Genomic DNA, 17,063 nt, shown 5'->3' with positions numbered 1-17,063 from the left:
CTGACGGGGAGGCCACAGGTGGTGAGAATTGGTGACCGCACCTCATCCACAGTAATCACCAACACAGGCACCCCCCAGGGCTGTGTGCTCAGCCCCCTCCTGTTCTCCTTGTTCACACATGACTGTGCAGCTACGCACAGTTCCAACCTCATTGTCAAGTTTGCTGATGACACAACCATTGTGGGCCTCATCACTGACAATGAGGAGTCAGCCTACAGAGAGGAGGTTGATACCCTGACTACATGGTGTCAGGATAATAACCTCTCTCTCAACATCAGCAAGACAAAGGAGATGATTGTGGACTATAGGAGGGCAGGTGGAGGAGCCTGCACCCCTGCATATCAACGGTTCCGCGGTGGAAATGGTCAGCTGCTTCAGGTTCCTCGGGGTCAACATCAGCAACGACCTCAACTGGTCTGCTCACACAGACAAGGTGGTCAAAGCGGCCCGGAAGCTCCTCTTCTTCCTGAGGAGGCTGAAGAAGTTTGGCATGGATTCAGTCATCCTCACCAATTTCTACAGATGTACAATCCTGACTGGGTGCATCACAGTGTGGTATGGGAGCTGCACAGCCAAGGACCGCAAGGCCCTGTAGTGTGGTCAGGTCTGCGGAGTTCATCATCGGTAGGGAGCTCCCAGCCCTGCAGGACACCTACCACACACGATGCCTCAGGAAAACTGGCAGGATCCTAAAAGACTGCTATCATCCAGCCTTCAGACTTTTCACCCCGCTGCCTTCTGGAAGGCGATACCGTAGCATCCGGTCTCGCACACGCAGACTGGAGAACAGTTTCTTCCCGAGGGCCATCAGGCTGCTAAATGGACATTGACACACTATCGACACTTTTGCACTCGTCACTTTACATACACTGTCACTTTCAAATTACTGCTTGTACTACACTTACATACTGTCACTTCCACTTACTGTTTTCACTAGCAGTAATATTTATCAGAATTATTGCACTACCTGCTACTCCCATTTGTCTGTAGGGTAGTATAGGTTTTATAGATTAGCATAGTTTATTATATGTGTATTATATGTTAAATGTATATATGTTAGTATTATATATATAGGTTGTTATATGTTTTAGTATATTGTATTGTATATTTATCTTGTATATTTAGTAAGGTTATTATATGTTATTACATGTAAATTATGTTCAGAGTACTTGTACAGAGTGTATGTTATGTTATGTTATGCTATGGTAGGTTGCGGTGCGGTACCTTGTCCTAAGAATTTCAGTGCCCAGTCTGACCCTGTGTCATTCTGTGCATCTGACAATAAATAAAATAAATCTGACATTGATGTCCCCATCTGCTGCCTCCCGAAACATCAGCCAGTCAGTGGTGTCAAAACAGTCCTGGGGAGTCGCCACACTCTCGTCACTCCATTGATGCTCTGACCTGTTTTATCTTTTGTGTATATGCGAGGAGTAGGAGAATGGAGGTGTGATCAGCTTTACCAAAAGCAGGGCAGGGGAGGGGTTTGTAACTGCCTCGGAATGTTGTATAACAATGGTCAAGGGTCTGATCTCCACGTGTGAAGAAGTCAATGTGCTGATGGTATTTAGGCAGGACTTACTTCATGTTGGCTCTGTTGAAATCACCAACAACAATAAAGGCTGCCTCTGGGTGCACATTCTCCAGACCGTTGATAATTTCATACAGTTCATCCAGAGCAGTGGCCTTATCTACTTGGGGGGGAATGTAGACTACACTCATAACGACTGCAGTAAACTCCTGCGGTAGAAAGAAGGGTCTGATTTTTACAGGTAACAGCTCAAGGACTGGAGAGCAGTGAGATGCTAGTACTGCTATGTCCGTAGCCCAAGAAAAGTTAACCATAACACAGACCCCTCCGCCCCTGCGCTTGCCTGAATCAGCTGTCCTGTCCTGGCGGTGTATGCTGAATCCCCACGGAGTGACAGCCACTTGAGCTGTCCACATAATAATAATAATAATTAATTTGTAATGCACTCTTCATTCAGAAGAATCTCAAAGTGCCAACATATTAGAAACGAACTATAATAATACAATAAAATAAAAATGAGTTAACATAAGCATAATTGAATTTTTTTAACATAAGATTTAACACAAGGCCAGAAATGCCTTCCTGAATAAAAATGTTTTTAGTCCAGCTTTAAAGGAGTCATCATGTAATAATACGTCTGCATGTGTATAGCCAATGAGCATTTCTTGTCTCCAGCACATTTAGGAGAAACAGTGACCTCAATGGACAGCTCTGTCCGACACCAGAGGAAATGATTTATCTTGCTGCGTCATGAGCATACAAGGTCCAGAGTTCACATCACAACCATGTTAAACATTCAAACCAGTTCATTGGGGTGAAGTCTTATTCATTTTCCAAGCCAGTGCCATCACCTACAGTGAGAATCTACATATCACAAACAAAACACTTTTGATTCACCATACTTTATTGTCATGAATAAGAAACAAATCTACAGTAAGTGCTGTGTTGATTGTAATCACTATGGTCCTACTGACAGAGCATTCTTGCTATTGGTCTCTTTAAGGTGCAGCTTCTATCTCAGCCAAAGGTGGAGTTGTTCCAAGCCACATTTGCTGCATCCATGTCAGTAAAGTTGATGTAGATCCTGAAAAAGAAATATGGCAATAAAGTACACCAAACATTTCACAGGTACCTTTGCAATAGCATTGTGTGCTGCAGCTGTGTCTAATGTTTCCCAGTGTGGTGTGCTAATTGTCAACTACAGAATGAAACCATTATCACTAGCTTCTGAAAACTGAACACAATAATACACAAATGCTGAGCCCTTCAAGGGTTTATGACCAGAGACATTACAAGAACAAATCTAAACGACTTATTGTACAGTTTACAGTTTAACTGATCTGTGCAATGGACCAGGAAAATACGTTGCTAGTTTATACTTTGACTGTCCTCTTGTGTACATTTATATGTATGTGTGTAAATCACTTGTAAGGAAATATTTTTTACATAGGATTATGTAAAACACATGCTCTAAAGGTATTGACATTAGAACCATAACGTCTGTTAATCTAGTTTCAAACACGCAAGTTTTACATCGTCAGGAAAGAGGGTTTTCTAGCTATTTCCATCTCTGTACCTGTCCGGCGAGACGCCAAGGTGTTTATTAAGCAGGCCGCACAATAATTTGGAATACTGTTTGTTTTGCGCGCCTCCGATTTTCCCGATGCTGATTAAGGAGCAGAGAGCACACGGATCTGTCTTCCCGCCGAACATCATCATCTGATCCCCGTTAATGTGTACAGCGATATACTGTGGATGAACACAAAAACACACCCACACTTTCACATTTACATTCACGTTATCAAGACCGTGCATGGAGGTTATGGAGCAAACTCATCATCATGAACCGATCAACCTCCGTGACCGTCCCAGTTTCTAGAGCGTCAACGTGACAGGAAAGACTGGGTTTATGGAGACACCGGCCTTAGCATCTCTACAGACCTCTGTTCGTAAAACACGTCCTCTCATATTGAAATTCAGCACCACAATCTCACCTGTGCAGGTTTGCCCATTGCTTTGGCCAATTCGTCTGTAGCCTCAGACAGGAGAGCTTCGGGGATGGCACTTTTAGCCACATTGGTGTTCACAACAAACATCGGCATGATTACACACTACTGAGACGACTTCTGCAGGCTCCAGGAATGTAACAAGGCACGGATGTGGAGTTTGAGTGACGGTGGGAGATCACGGGGAGTATCTGACGAACTGAAAGCCTCCTGTCCAGTTTGCCCAACCCCTCATTCGTCCTTCGGCGTTTGTAATGGTAGGTTCAACTACTGTAAAAGTACTGACGGCGCCACCTTTCGCTTGGGCTGTCCCACTTCACCATTTCTAGCTGATGAGGAGCGCCGATCAATCATATAATAGCTGGTATTTAGGTATTTGAAAATGCAAAAATTAAATAATGTTAGAAAAACAATGACTTAACCCTTTATCTGAATATTTAATGTAGGTCTATGTACATGTCACATGACTTTCTGCATTTTACCTGCAACATTTCACTTATCAACATTAACCTATCAATGTAGGCTAGATAGGATAATACAAAAGATGTCCTACTTGTTAAGAACATACCACAGAACATAACGTTTCTAAACCTGTCCAAATTTTCTATCGGCATTTTTTATACTGTTTGCGCAATTTCTCCTACAATTACGGTAGCACTTACGCATGCCCACTAGTCAACATCCGGAAGCGAGATTGTTGCGGAGAACGATAAGTGCCTAGAAGGAGAAATCCTGAAAAAACAAATATATATCGTAGGTCGTGAAGTATTCTCAATTTCTTGCAACATTACTGCATTTGGGTTGTAACTGTTTACTCGGAGATTACGACCAAGCCTTTTAGACATCCCACGATATACAAAACGGATAACCACTTGAGCTTCAAGGGTCTCGAAATCTTGAGGATCCAACCAACGTCCGCCTGAACAGCTGTTGTCTAAGCTGTCCTCTTTATCCAGCGTTTATCAGAGTATTTGTATTCAGGATTTATGAAACACTTTGAAACATAGAATATGATCGGCATATACACTTACTGAGCGTAGCGAGCTATAAAGCATGGTATATGGGTGTGTGTTTAACTTCGACTACATTTGTTTATCGAACTAGCGATAATGTTCTGGTTAGCTTCTGAGTAAGGCTACATTTTAAAACATCGTTAATGTTAAATTGTGATAACGTTATTGTGATGGATTAGCCAGGCACTACGCGGAGGCTCGTACTCGGCGATAGTTTCGATAAGGTGTATTTATGATAGGTGGAAGAATCGAGGATCAATTCGTTCTACAATAGTTAGCACAACTACATAACGTTGGAGGCTATTGTATTCATACATCGCACCATTTGATAACGAGTTTCTGTAGACGTTTTGAAGAAGAGCACTTCTGTTAAAAATTGCCAAATATCACAACAGGAGAATGGCAGACTCTCTAAAGACCTTCCAGGTGCATCTCACAGCCGTCATGGACAGTTTAGTCCGTGCGTCGGTGTGTGAGATCTCTAAACTGTTCCAGGACACCGTCAACGACTATTTAGTGGAAATATCTTTGAATAGAAAAGAGAATGAAGCTTTGAAGCTGAGACTGAGACTGACCGAGAACAAGCTAAGGAACGAGCGCAAGTATGGCCTCAGTTGGGCGAGCCGTCGGGCTGGCCTGGCATCAGATGACGGCGGGCGAAAGAAGCGCAAAGTGGACATGGCCAGTAAGCGAAAGTTTCTTTTGCATATTAACGTTTATTTATTGTTGAAACTATTTAATCAATTCACAAACTACTCTAGCCTATATTCTAACGATTTATTCAGAAATTGTAGGCTGACTGACTGCACAGGAAATTGTAAGACTCTTGAAATTGTAGGGGGGCTTATTCAGTCTTTCTTTTTTATTTTTTCTCTCTCTCTCTCTCGCTCGTTCTCCTGATCTCCTCACCACTCCTGCATTTTCTCCCCTCCCCCCAGGAGGAAAGGCAGGGAAGGAGTGGAGTGGTAGAGCGTGGGAGGAGGGGGTTGGAGAAGCGAGGGAGGAGGGTAGGGACGTGTACCTCGTTCATCTGCCTCAAGGAGAAGAGGAGGAGAGGGAGGAGAGAAGACGTGCCTCTGGGGAGGGAAAGGAGCCAGCCGACATCAAAGAGGAGGTGAGGAGCCAATCAGGAGGCTAGAAACTAGAGTGTGAGGGAGGGAGGGAGAGGAGGAGGAGGAGGAGAACCTAGAGAGAGAGGGGGAGAGAGAACGGCTTAGATGCAGCACTCCAAGCCCACATAAATCACATTTATATCATCTGAAGAATTTTGATGTCAGTTATCAGTCAAATCTCACTCTGTGTCTCCTTGTTTGTTTGAGTTAGTCTTCTGAGCAGGAGGCTGGTTACAGACCGGACTCTCTGAGGCTGATCCAGGAGGCTCTGCAGATGGAGCCCAATGAGCCAACATCTAGTGGCCCACACAATCAAACAAATGGTGAGATATGATGACCGTAGGGAGGAATGCGGAAAAAATGTATGATGGGAAATGACAAACGTCCAGAAGAAAGACACAGCTCCTCAAACACAAACACACACATGTGTGCACATACACTCAATTGAATTCTCATTTGTCCAACCTCAGCTAAATGTATTTAATGATGTTCTACTAATTCAATGTTACTATTAGTTGTTTTGAGCCAAAAAGAATGGATTGTTTTTACTGGAGCTAATGAGTCACAGATTTGTCAGTCATTTTAGCCATTTTTGACATCTGTTCTTTCTTTAAGAAGCACATGACCGCTAAGCATGCCTTTCAATGTTGCGTCCATTTGAACTCTATTCTCGTGTGAAACAGTTAGTCAAACTTTGACTGTGTTTTTTTTAAATGTCTTCTTCTCTCCATAGTAGATCTGAACCCGGCCACCGGCTCTGTTGGATTGGCTTCAGATAACCGCAGCCCCTCGGGCCTCTCCGGTGCCCAGGAAGATTGGAAGGGAGAGCCAGCCTGTGCCGACGGGGCAGAGGAGGGTGGAGCCAGCGTGGATGAGCTCAGTGGCCTCGAGACGGCCTTGAAGGCGGAGCGGGAGAGGGAGAAGGCCAGATCAGGGCTCAGCAGCCCAGCCCAAATAGCCATGTCAAGCACCAGGGGTGACCTGGAGTACGTGATGAGCCCCAAGTACATCGGCCTGGACGGCCTCTGCAGCTCCCAGCAGCAGCAGCAGCCCGCTTCCCCACACACAGCAGCCGGTCCAGCCACCACAGGCTGGGCAAAGAGAGCCCCCCGAGAAGAGGTCAACAGCTCGCCCCCTCTGCTAGAGGAGGGTGAGGGAATACAACTCCCATCAGCCACTAGTAGCCTGGAAGAGGAATCCGGAGGCGAAGGCGGGGACTTCCTGCATTTTTGCCCGCAGTGCGGCGGTGGTTTCAACTCCACTCAGGACCTGGAGGATCACGCGTGCCCCGTTGGCGCTGACGAGGAGACGCCCTTCCAGTGTGCCACCTGCGGCCGTGCCTTCAGCCAGGCGTGGGCCTTGAAGAACCACGAGTGCGTTCCCAACGGCGAGAGGCCCCACCGCTGCGAGCTGTGCGGCAAGCGCTTCATGCACTCACGCTCTCTGGAGCGGCACCAGCTGGTGCACACGGGCGAGAGGCCGCACCGGTGCCCGCAGTGCGGCCGCAGCTTCAGTCGCCTGGGCAACCTGGAGCGGCATCAGCGCATCCACACGGGCGAGCGGCCGTACGAGTGCGGCGCCTGCGGGAAGCGATTCAGTCGCGTGGAGTACCTCAAGAGGCACCAGAACATCCACAGCAGTGACCGCGGCGACAGCGACCGCCCCGGCGACCGCCCCGGCGACTGCCCCGAGGGCCAGGGTCTACAGTGCCCACACTGCGGCAAGACCTGCAGCGACCCCGAACAGCTCAAACAGCACCAGTGTTTCTACAGCATGTAACACACAGCATGTTAACAGGCAGAAACAAAAACAAAAAGACTGCTTGCAAAAAGAAATGACATGCACAGCCGAATGACCTCAGACATTTCAAAGACCATCTGCACTCTGAAATGGTAATCATACACGGAAATAGGGCTGAACGATTTGGGAAAATAATCTAATTGCGATTTTTTTTACCAAAATATTGCGATTGCGATTTAAAACACGTTTTTAGAAAATCGAGTTCTATCATATCGCGATTAAATCGCAAATGCAATTAATCGTTCAGCCCTACACGGAAATCACATACTCATACTCAAATACACCCAACAATTTAAAGACAACCAGTGCCGTCAAAACATTCAATTCAATAACCAGTAATGGCTTAGACCCTGCATCACCTGAAGACCATAGCATACGGAAGTCAAGTGGTTACACGACTGTTGTTTCTTGTATGTAACATCCAACTTCCTTTAAATCTGTACACACTCCATGACATGCCATGGCAGCTTCAACTTCTGCCAAGTGAGGCGAAAGACTGAGACTAAGAAGACTTTTCCCCTTTGAAATGATGAATTCATTGGTCTTGTACAAACCATTAGAATGTGTTGGACTTTAACTTGTGTTTTGTGTTCTACCCAAAAAGACCCTGTATGAAAATAATAAGGTTTTGAAAATTATTTTTCTTCTGTGAGGCTCTGCAATTTTAAGCATACTTTCACAAGAAGTTACTGATCATGTTAATTTGTTTTCCTGGATGGAGGCCTTTTCTTGGTATAAATGGATGCTTTATTCAGACCCTGTCAATGTCATCTCTCTCATCTCGCTTCTACTGGGCAGCAGAGCCGTATGGAGTGACAACTTTCTCTTTTTGTACAAGTTTACAGGATGTACCTTGTGTCAATAATAAATGAACACACATTAAAGGATGCAACTGTTTCATGCGCAATTTCAATTACACCTTTTGATGTCAGACTCAGTAAATGGTCCCAAATCTTTGAGAAATATGCTGTCTTTTATTTTCATATTCTATGACTTGAGGCACACTAGGTCATACAAGTGAACAAATGGTAACACTTTAGGGCACTGGTCATATTTGCACATGAAACTTGCATAAGTCTTTCACTAACACTGATATAAGGAAACATACAAAACAAAGAGTCATTCTAACTTGACTTATGGATTGTTTTAAACTTGGGAGTGAAATCCTATATCAAATAGCACACATTGGCATAGTGTACTGTAGTTACAATAAAGAAAACTGCAATGAAGATGCCCAGTAATGACCGTTCTTAATTATAGTGTGTAACATACATTTAAATATAACGTTTTAATGCCTTGCATGCCATCTCACTCCAGTAAAGATATTACGTCCACATTGGTGTTTTTGTTCATATCTATGCATTCTTAAGGCATGTAGCTGTGGGGAGATCCAGTACTCTAACCCAAAATAATTTTTCTTTATTCCTGTATTTTTATCTTACTATCTGTGTCATTGTTTACTGTCTGTCTTATTTTCTATTTTTCTTCTATTTTAAACAATCTGCAGTTTAAAAAAAAAAAGTCGACCTCAGCGTCGACGCAATCAACACCGGAAGTCATCGTGGTGTCAACAACAAGGTTGAACAATCTGTCGATCTGAGTGTAGTTATTCCGTGGGCGCTCAAATACTCACGCAGAGTAGGCCTATCCATCATCGGAGACTCATCTGGCATAAACATGAACGAGAACCTTCGTGTTTTCCAGACGCAGTTCGCATCGATAATGGAGATTCTTTTGAGTGCAGCAATGGCTGAAACAGCTAAACTCTACGAGTCTTGTGTGCTGGAGATCCGTGCCGAGATCAGCCGGGTCCAGGCAGAGAACAACACACTGAAATGTCACATCATTCAAACATCGGAGCCTGCAGGATGCTACACGGAGCAAAGCGAAGAATGGATCCCAGAAAATCGGCATTGTAAGATTTGACAAGTCCATCAGAATACATGCAGTCTTTTGACTTGAATCGTTGTCCACAGTGTTGTAGCCCAAGCTGGCTGTTAAATCAAATAAATAGCAGCGGCGTTATAGCATCTTGGCACATTGTTGGCGATCTGGTATGAGATGACCGATCACAAAAAACAGCCTATTTTGAGATAAATTACTATGTCGTTTCATTGGAAACCCATCGGATAGGCTACGTTCTGTCCTTGAATGGTAGAATATTTTTGTTAGGTTTGAATGTTCCAAGTGTAGCATATAACTTGTCCTATTACTTTATTACTTATAAACTGGATCGATATAACATTATTCGGTTGTACATACTGTATGTCATTCCTCGTTTGGCTATCTTTCAGCTTACTATCTTTCATTTAGTTGTTGGAAGGCCAGTGGCGACCAGTGGAACAACAGAGTCTTGCTCCAGTCTTGCTGAAGTCATCCCGCAGAAGCAGCCAGGGCGCCAGGAGGAGCAGGCGGGGAGCCAGGAGGAAGCCCCGTTCATTAAAGAGGAGGTGAGGAAGAATATACTGTTTATATTATAGCAAACGATTCCTTCTCTGAACAGGTTTGATGAACCTTTATATGTTCCTGTATGCATGTTTCTGTAGCTCGCCAAGCACTCCAAAGTCAGTCGATTGGCAGGGAGCACACTCACTGAAGACATGTTTAGATTAGATTAGATTAGATTAGATTCAACTTTATTGTCATTGCACAGAGTACAAGTACTGAGACGACGAAATGCAGTTTAGCATCCAACCAGAAGTGCAAAATAGCAAAAAAGTGCAGAGTATGTGCATATGTAAAGTGGAGTATATGAATAAATAAATATATATGTACAGTAAGAAATAGATATGTAATATGAACAGAATTGGGACTAGCAGCAGTTGAGGTAAGAAGTGTAGATATGATAAGTATATAAAAAGTGCAGGTGTAAGTATTAGTGGTGGTAATAAGTGAAATGAAATGAAGTGAACAATACATGTGTAAATGTATTGTATTGTAGGTCACTGGATAAGAACATCCTCCGAATGAGTAGATGAAAAAAGCATTTTGTATTTCCTAATGTGTAACATTGCATAATATGACGTCAGTTCTCTGGCTGGAACTGAGAGAGGCTCTTGCTACGAGCAATAGAACCTGGTGTAACACAAAATACTACTTTACATAAGAAATATAACAAAATGAAATAAAAAAGAAAAAGAAGTGCAGAAATGTAACTGCTGTAATTGCAAGTTACGCACTAGTCGAAGTGCCAGTTAGGACGGGAAGTGCTCTCTGAAGAGTTGGGTCTTCAAAAGCTTCTTAAAGGTAGAGAGGGACGCCCCTGCTCTGGTAGTGCTAGGTAGTTCATTCCACCAATGTGGAACTACAAATGAGAATAGTCTGGACTGCCGTATTTGCACAGACGGCAGTGCCAAACGACGCTCACTAGAAGAGCGCAGCATCCTGGGTGTAACATTTGCCCTTACAAGAGCATTTAGGTAGGTGGGAGCAGAACCATCAAGCACTCTGTAGGCAAGCATAAGTGACTTGAACTTAATGCGAGCAGCTACAGATGCTCTAGTGTTATGATTCTGAGAGATCTGGTGTTGTGATTCTGAGAGGCTCTGGTGTTGTGATTCTGGTGTTGTGATTCTGACAGATCTGGTGTTGTGATTCTGACAGGGGGGTATTCGTCGTAGCTCGCTAAGCGGTTTAGCGAGCTAATTTTCAGGCTAAGATAAAAAACGCCCCTCTTTTTGGTTCGTGGAAGCAACTTTTGATAAATCACCATAGTTACATATCGATTAGCACTAACCTGCTCCAGGGCAGGCTAATTTAAGTGTAGCTGGATAAGCTTGCCACACCCCCGGAAAAAGGAGGGATCCCATTGACCAAGGACTGAAGGAGTTAGATTAGCGGAGGGAGAGAGTTCTTTGCGCTCGCCAAGATCCATTATTCTTGTATGAGCGCTACCGATTCAGCCGACAAGGAATAATTCATTTACAAGACCTTCTCGAGTCATTTATTGCAAACACCACAGTCGAACATTGACTGTCTTGCGCTTTTTTGCGAGTGGTACATTTTTGTAGTGTCGGTGATGCGGAGAACAAAGCACTCATAATTATATGAGTGTTATTAGTACACCATAGCATATCATTATTGTAGAAAATGATTAAGGTGGACTCATGATAAGAATAGAGAGAAATACAGAAAATTTATTTTCACTGCTTCAATTTATTGCATTTGTTATTAATACATTTAGTCATTTAACAGACGCTTTTATTCAAAGCGACTTCCAAGGAAATGTAAAACTACATCGAGGAAGGAGGTGAGGGGATTCAAACTAGCAACCTTGCAGATTCTAACCGGTAGAGGAAACCTCTGTACCATTTGACACTTGCCGTCAGGTATTCATACATAGATATCACACTATAAACATCCCAACACACCTTGCTCTCACAGCGGTGGTGGTGTTGAATTTTGCCATGATTATGGTCTTGTATTCTTCATAAGCGTTCATGTTCATCTCCTACTCGCCAGCGGAGAAAAAAAGAGCCCTTTTCTTTGAGTTTAGAACCATTATACCGTTAGAAAATCATGGTTTTGGTGATCGACCTTTCCTGCCTTTTGAAGTAGGACGTGCACGCGCAAATGCCATGATAACTTTAGCCTGGTTGAAATTAACCACATGATTTGAATGCGGATCAGCCGTTAACCAACCGATATTTGCTGTTCTCAATCAGCTCGCTAATCTTAACGGGCTAAAAGGCCAATTGATAAACTTAGCTTCAACTCTACGACGAACGGGCCCCAGATCTGGTGTTGTGATTCTGACAGATCTGGTGTTGTGATTCTGAGAGATCTGGTGTTGTGATTCTGAGAGATCTGGTGTTGTGATTCTGAGAGATCTGGTGTTGTGATTCTGAGAGATCTGGTGTTGTGATTCTGAGAGATCTGGTGTTGTGATTCTGAGAGATCTGGTGTTGTGATTCTAAGAGATCTGGTGTTGTGATTCTGGTGTTGTGATTCTGAGATGCTCTGTTGTTGTGATTCTGGTGTTGTGATTCTGAGAGATCTGGTGTTGTGATTCTGAGAGATCTGGTGTGATTCTGAGAGATCTGGTGTTGTGATTCTGGTGTTGTGATTCTGAGATGCTCTGGTGTTGTGATTCTGAGAGATCTGGTGTTGTGATTCTGAGAGATCTGGTGTTGTGATTCTCTGTTTTAGGCTTCTGACTCGGAGGAACTCAAAGCAATGTGCCAAATGTTACCTACGGTACACACACCAGGTGAGTATGTACATGCACACACATACATGCACACACACACACACAGGTAAGATGAGCAGAGTATGCACACACTCAAAGACACAGCCACAGGATTCTGTTATTTGCTGCAAGTAACTCCGTTGTTTCAATGTCTGTGTCTCTCTATAGCTCAAATGAAGATGACAGCTGACCAGAACACGGAGTGGACGCCTCTACCAAACGAGATCAAACTGGAATCATCGCCCCATCCCGTCACCATGGAAATGAGGATAGTGTCGCTGGAACAGAGCAGTCTTCAAGTCTTCCATGAAGCACATGCTTCAGCAGGCCCATCTGATCGCGCTCACTCTGCTGGCCAGCATCACACGGGTAGTCATGGCAACCCTCGGGCCACATGCATGGCCCCTCCTCCCGCTGTGAATGCACTCACAGTGGATATTTCAACACGCCACTTTCACCATCAAAGTGAGGAGGACAGTAGTTATAGCACAACCTTGCCTTCATCCAACAGACCAGCACACACACCTTCTACCTTTAACGGAAACACTACAAAAACATCCCAGAAGACAGTGCCTGTACGACACCTCCCCACAAGCCCTTTGCCCGGGAGCGGCCTACACCGCTGTAAGGTCTGTGGGAAGACGTTTCACAGCCGACGAGGTCTCTGCGGGCACCAGCAGGTGCACCAGGGCGAGAGAACCCACCAGTGCTCTCAGTGTGGCAAGAGCTTCCTGTACCAGTCCAGCCTGATGCACCACCTGAGGAGCCACGCGGGCACAGACGGCGGGTACAGCTGCACCTTCTGCCAACGCAAGTTCATCTCCAAAGCCAACCTGAGCATCCACCTTGTGACACACACGAAAGAGCACCCCTTCCAGTGCAGTGTGTGTGGTCTTACCTTCGGGAGCCGGGCGGTGTTACACGCACATCTGAAGAGCCATTCTGGGGAGCCGCGCTACACGTGCTCCCACTGCGGGAAGAAGTTCTTGGACCTTGGCAATTTCTCTCGGCACAAGCGCATCCACACGGGAGAGAGGCCGTACAGCTGCGAGGTGTGTGGCAAGGCCTTCATCCAGTCGGCTCATCTGAAGAAGCACATCCTCACACACAGATGAGGTTAAATAAACACACATAGCTCACACTGACAACCTGAAGTCCACACTTCTATGATCATACACTTAAGTTATTTTTGTAGTCCCTACGACAAAATACACTGACTTCAAAGAGCGCTACGGTTTTCTAAGGCCACTTAATAACGAAAGTCATTTTTATTACGAAACACACAATTGTCTCAGAACTGTAAATAGAGCTCTATTTTGCATAACTGTGGACTGTGATGAGTTTTTCTATATTGTTATTTGGAACTAGGCCATTTGTTTGCCAGTGTATTAAACCGAAGAAAAACTGTAATTTTGTGGCACGCGTTTATTGTGGTGTGGTGCCATTTGGCACAGCCATGTTGGTTTCTGTCATATTCACAGCAGACATTTTGCGTGCATTATGTCATGAAAATAGTCACTTAAAACTGCAATCTTAACTTTGGGCATGGTCCCAAAAACGCACTTACCAAAGGACAAACACAAGTGAAAAAGTGGTTGAGATCTCATAAGGGTCTTAAGTGTTAATGACTGAGTTTAATGTGTCTGCCTGTGCAGCTGGCACTAGGTGCACTTACACCTTACTGTTAAAGGATTACATTACATCATGACCATTTTCAAAACAGGAACATGTACATTCCACCTCCCGACTTTTAGTCACAAACGTTCAACTGCCATTCCAATAACTCCTGAGAAAGCATCTTTGTTGATCACTAAAACGGAGTTCTAAACCTTTGCATGGAGGTGTGACCTTAAAAACAAACTTGAGGGAGAGAGCTGATGTTCTGAGATGTGAGCAGGTCTATTTGACTTGAGCCTGTCTATGTGTACTGACAGGGGTATGACCTTAGAAGGTGTAAGGCACACTTTCATGTAAAGAATCTCACTTTCCCCCACATAACTAACCTAAAATGAATAAGGCAGAAGATTACTTTAGCTAGATAGTATGGTTTTCATGCACCCAGTGCTATATGAAACATTTTGCTTGAGATTTTATTTTTTGTTTAAGATTTTTCTTTTAAAGTTACTATTGCCTCACAACGAACCGTCTCCTATGTCTAAAGTAAACTCAACATATCCTGGGTATTGAGACGTTGTATTAATGCGAGCTCTGTCTGTGCGCATTCACGGCGTTTAAACAACCTCGTTTGATTTAAACCAGCACAAATGTCCCTAAAAAACGACGTAGCCGCTGGGGTTTACTGTTCTTCCTCAACATAACTAACATAGTCATGGTGGTTGACACCTGTCTCAATGATCATGTTGACACACGCTCTCTGTCTGCCTCAGCGGTATACCGTATTGACACGAACTCCGCCCTGGAGGCGGACTGAAAGTCATGCTAGTCTGAAATAGCTTTGTTCCGTGTGGGTCTATGCCACTCTTCAGAGGAACATGGAGACGGAGGATGGTGCGCTGGAAGAGCTTCATAAAGAACTTACCTGTCCCGTATGCCTCGACTTGTTCCGCGAACCGGTTATCCTAGAGTGCGGGCATCACTTTTGTCGTGCCTGTATTGGTAGATGCTGGGAGGCCAAGTCCGTTGACGAATCGACCTGCCCTCAGTGTCGTAAGACATGTTCCAAAACACCGAGACCAAACTCGCTACTTTGTAACGTTGTGGACAGTGTGCGCCGCGCGAGAGCAATGGACGCGCGACCGAAGGACCCTCCGCAGGCTCCCCGGAGCCCATCACCTGAGCCGAACACCTCCAGTTGCAGTCGTGACGACCCCGAAACCAGAAGTGAACCCGGTATGTGTCTTGAGCACGAAGAGAGACTAAAGCTCTTCTGTGAGGATGACCAGGTGGCCATCTGTCTTGTTTGCGGAATGTCCCGCGACCACAAGACTCACAACGTAATTCCCATAAACGAAGCTTTTGAAAATTACAAGGTAAGAGGTAGATACCGGTACAAGTATTCCTCCACAATTAATCCTGCATCTACATACAGGATGCATGTAAATAACTTTATGAAAACGGCACGGAAGCTAACTTTTAACCATTGGCCTGTCGGTATTTGGACACGTCCAAGTTACTCAGGTGAGAGGTTTTATGTTGGGCGTGGCATGAAATACCGAAGAGGTGATTACACACACTGGAGACTAGCCTACAACACTGATTCTCATCAGGGAAGATTTCAAACACATCAGCACAACCAAGTGTTTTCGCGTGACGTCTCACTTTCAGAGCGTGAATGGAGGAATTTAGTGTGTGCGTGACATTGCCCAGATTCAAACCAGTGTTTACTTCTATCGTAAGGCCAGCGGAGAATTGTTGTGCAACCGTTGGTCGCAAACAAGAGGCTATCCTGTTTTTCAAACCACGAATTGGATCTGGCCAGTCATCACGCAAATCTCGTTAAATTGTATTGAATAAAGTAATTCACTGTTCATTGGAGAGCTGCCCTGTTTGTTTGCTAACCCGACAGTCTAGGTCATTGGATCTCTTTCTGAAACACTTTTGTGGCCCATTGAAGCATCTTAAGTACTCTTACTAGTCTTCTAGGTTGTGCTTTGCTTGATTTTGTATGCACTATGTAATGTTAAGTCAGTATTTCCAGTTGAAAACAATGGAGGAGGATGTATTAACTAGTTTGCTAATACAGGCTCTTGGATAACGAGTTGGCCCGTGTGTCTTAATGTGTTAGGAAAAGCTGTCTTTTGCTCTTCGAAAAGTTGAGGAACAGAGGAAGGATGCTTCTGCGTATCAATGCCAGACAAACGACAACATCTTGCTCCTTAAGGTAGGACCTCACAATGTCTTCAGAGACTAAGTGTTTATGGGAACCAGAATGTCTGGTTGTTGGAGAAGTGTGACATTCTTTATGTGATGTGTGTGTGTGTGTGTGTGTGTGTGTGAGCTTATCTTGTCCCTAATGACATAGTCCCACACTGTCAATCATGTTGAAATGGCAAATGCCTGGTGTCCCTTAATTTTACAACTGAAGTCAGCAAAACTCCATCTTATGTTTTCAAACATAGTAGATAGACCAAGTAGGCTAATTGTATGTGACACTTTTGTCTTCATAAACATTTCAAATGTGTAATTACTAAATGTAATAATGACTCTTCTTCTGCCCAGGATCGAGCTGGTGTTCTGGATCAGCAGATCAGCGCTCAGTTCCAGGAACTTCATGACTTCCTGTCCCGACAGGAAGAGGAAATGAAAGCGTGTCTGAAACTCGCCAAAGAGCAGAAACTGGGGCAGCTGAACGACTCGCTCACCCAGACGACTGAACAGATGAGTGAGCTGGAACTCACTGCCCACAGCATACACACCAAACTCAACGAGGAGGAGGAGAACCCCGAACTGCTC

General features: G+C 44.5%; 4 protein-coding genes across 5 annotated transcripts in view; 3 read left to right on the top strand and 1 right to left on the bottom strand.

Annotated features, from left to right (window-relative positions):
• Window positions 1-2,417: 2,417 nt before the first annotated feature.
• Window positions 2,418-3,774, bottom strand: mif (macrophage migration inhibitory factor). The gene is made up of 3 exons (XM_012836618.3): window positions 3,526-3,774; window positions 3,108-3,280; window positions 2,418-2,615 (listed from the first exon to the last, which is right to left on the bottom strand). The coding sequence occupies exons 1-3, from the start codon at window positions 3,631-3,633 to the stop codon at window positions 2,549-2,551; spliced, it is 348 nt and encodes a 115-aa protein (XP_012692072.1). The 5' UTR covers window positions 3,634-3,774; the 3' UTR covers window positions 2,418-2,548.
• Window positions 3,775-4,197: 423 nt separating this feature from the next.
• Window positions 4,198-8,351, top strand: si:dkeyp-121d2.7 (zinc finger and SCAN domain-containing protein 21). 2 transcript variants are annotated; one of them, XM_012836617.3, is made up of 4 exons: window positions 4,198-5,235; window positions 5,489-5,664; window positions 5,874-5,985; window positions 6,399-8,351. In XM_012836617.3, exons 1-4 carry the CDS (start codon window positions 4,950-4,952, stop codon window positions 7,439-7,441), a joined length of 1,617 nt encoding a protein of 538 aa, XP_012692071.2. In that variant the 5' UTR covers window positions 4,198-4,949; the 3' UTR covers window positions 7,442-8,351. The 2 variants fall into 2 exon arrangements, with proteins under 2 accessions (XP_012692071.2, XP_031443025.1); XM_031587165.2 differs by having other exon boundaries at window positions 6,396-8,351.
• Window positions 8,352-8,432: 81 nt separating this feature from the next.
• LOC105908146 (zinc finger and SCAN domain-containing protein 2-like) lies at window positions 8,433-14,060 on the top strand. Its single transcript, XM_012836623.3, has 4 exons — window positions 8,433-9,377; window positions 9,776-9,912; window positions 12,611-12,671; window positions 12,819-14,060. The coding sequence occupies exons 1-4, from the start codon at window positions 9,140-9,142 to the stop codon at window positions 13,763-13,765; spliced, it is 1,383 nt and encodes a 460-aa protein (XP_012692077.2). The 5' UTR covers window positions 8,433-9,139; the 3' UTR covers window positions 13,766-14,060.
• A 91-nt stretch (window positions 14,061-14,151) lies between these two features.
• Window positions 14,152-17,063, top strand: part of LOC105908141 (zinc-binding protein A33-like) — a 6,205-nt gene continuing 3,293 nt past the window's right edge. Inside the window, exons 1-3 of the mRNA XM_012836616.3 lie at window positions 14,152-15,640; window positions 16,396-16,491; window positions 16,830-17,063. The exon at window positions 16,830-17,063 is cut by the window's right edge and continues 3 nt beyond it. Coding sequence (XP_012692070.2) covers window positions 15,143-15,640; window positions 16,396-16,491; window positions 16,830-17,063 — 828 coding nt within the window. The 5' untranslated portion in view covers window positions 14,152-15,142. The remainder of the gene's footprint in view (window positions 15,641-16,395; window positions 16,492-16,829) is intronic.

This window comes from Clupea harengus, chromosome 20 (assembly GCF_900700415.2).
Source record: "Clupea harengus chromosome 20, Ch_v2.0.2, whole genome shotgun sequence".
Taxonomy (NCBI): domain Eukaryota; kingdom Metazoa; phylum Chordata; class Actinopteri; order Clupeiformes; family Clupeidae; genus Clupea; species Clupea harengus.
This window is presented reverse-complemented; position numbering and strand designations above follow the sequence as displayed.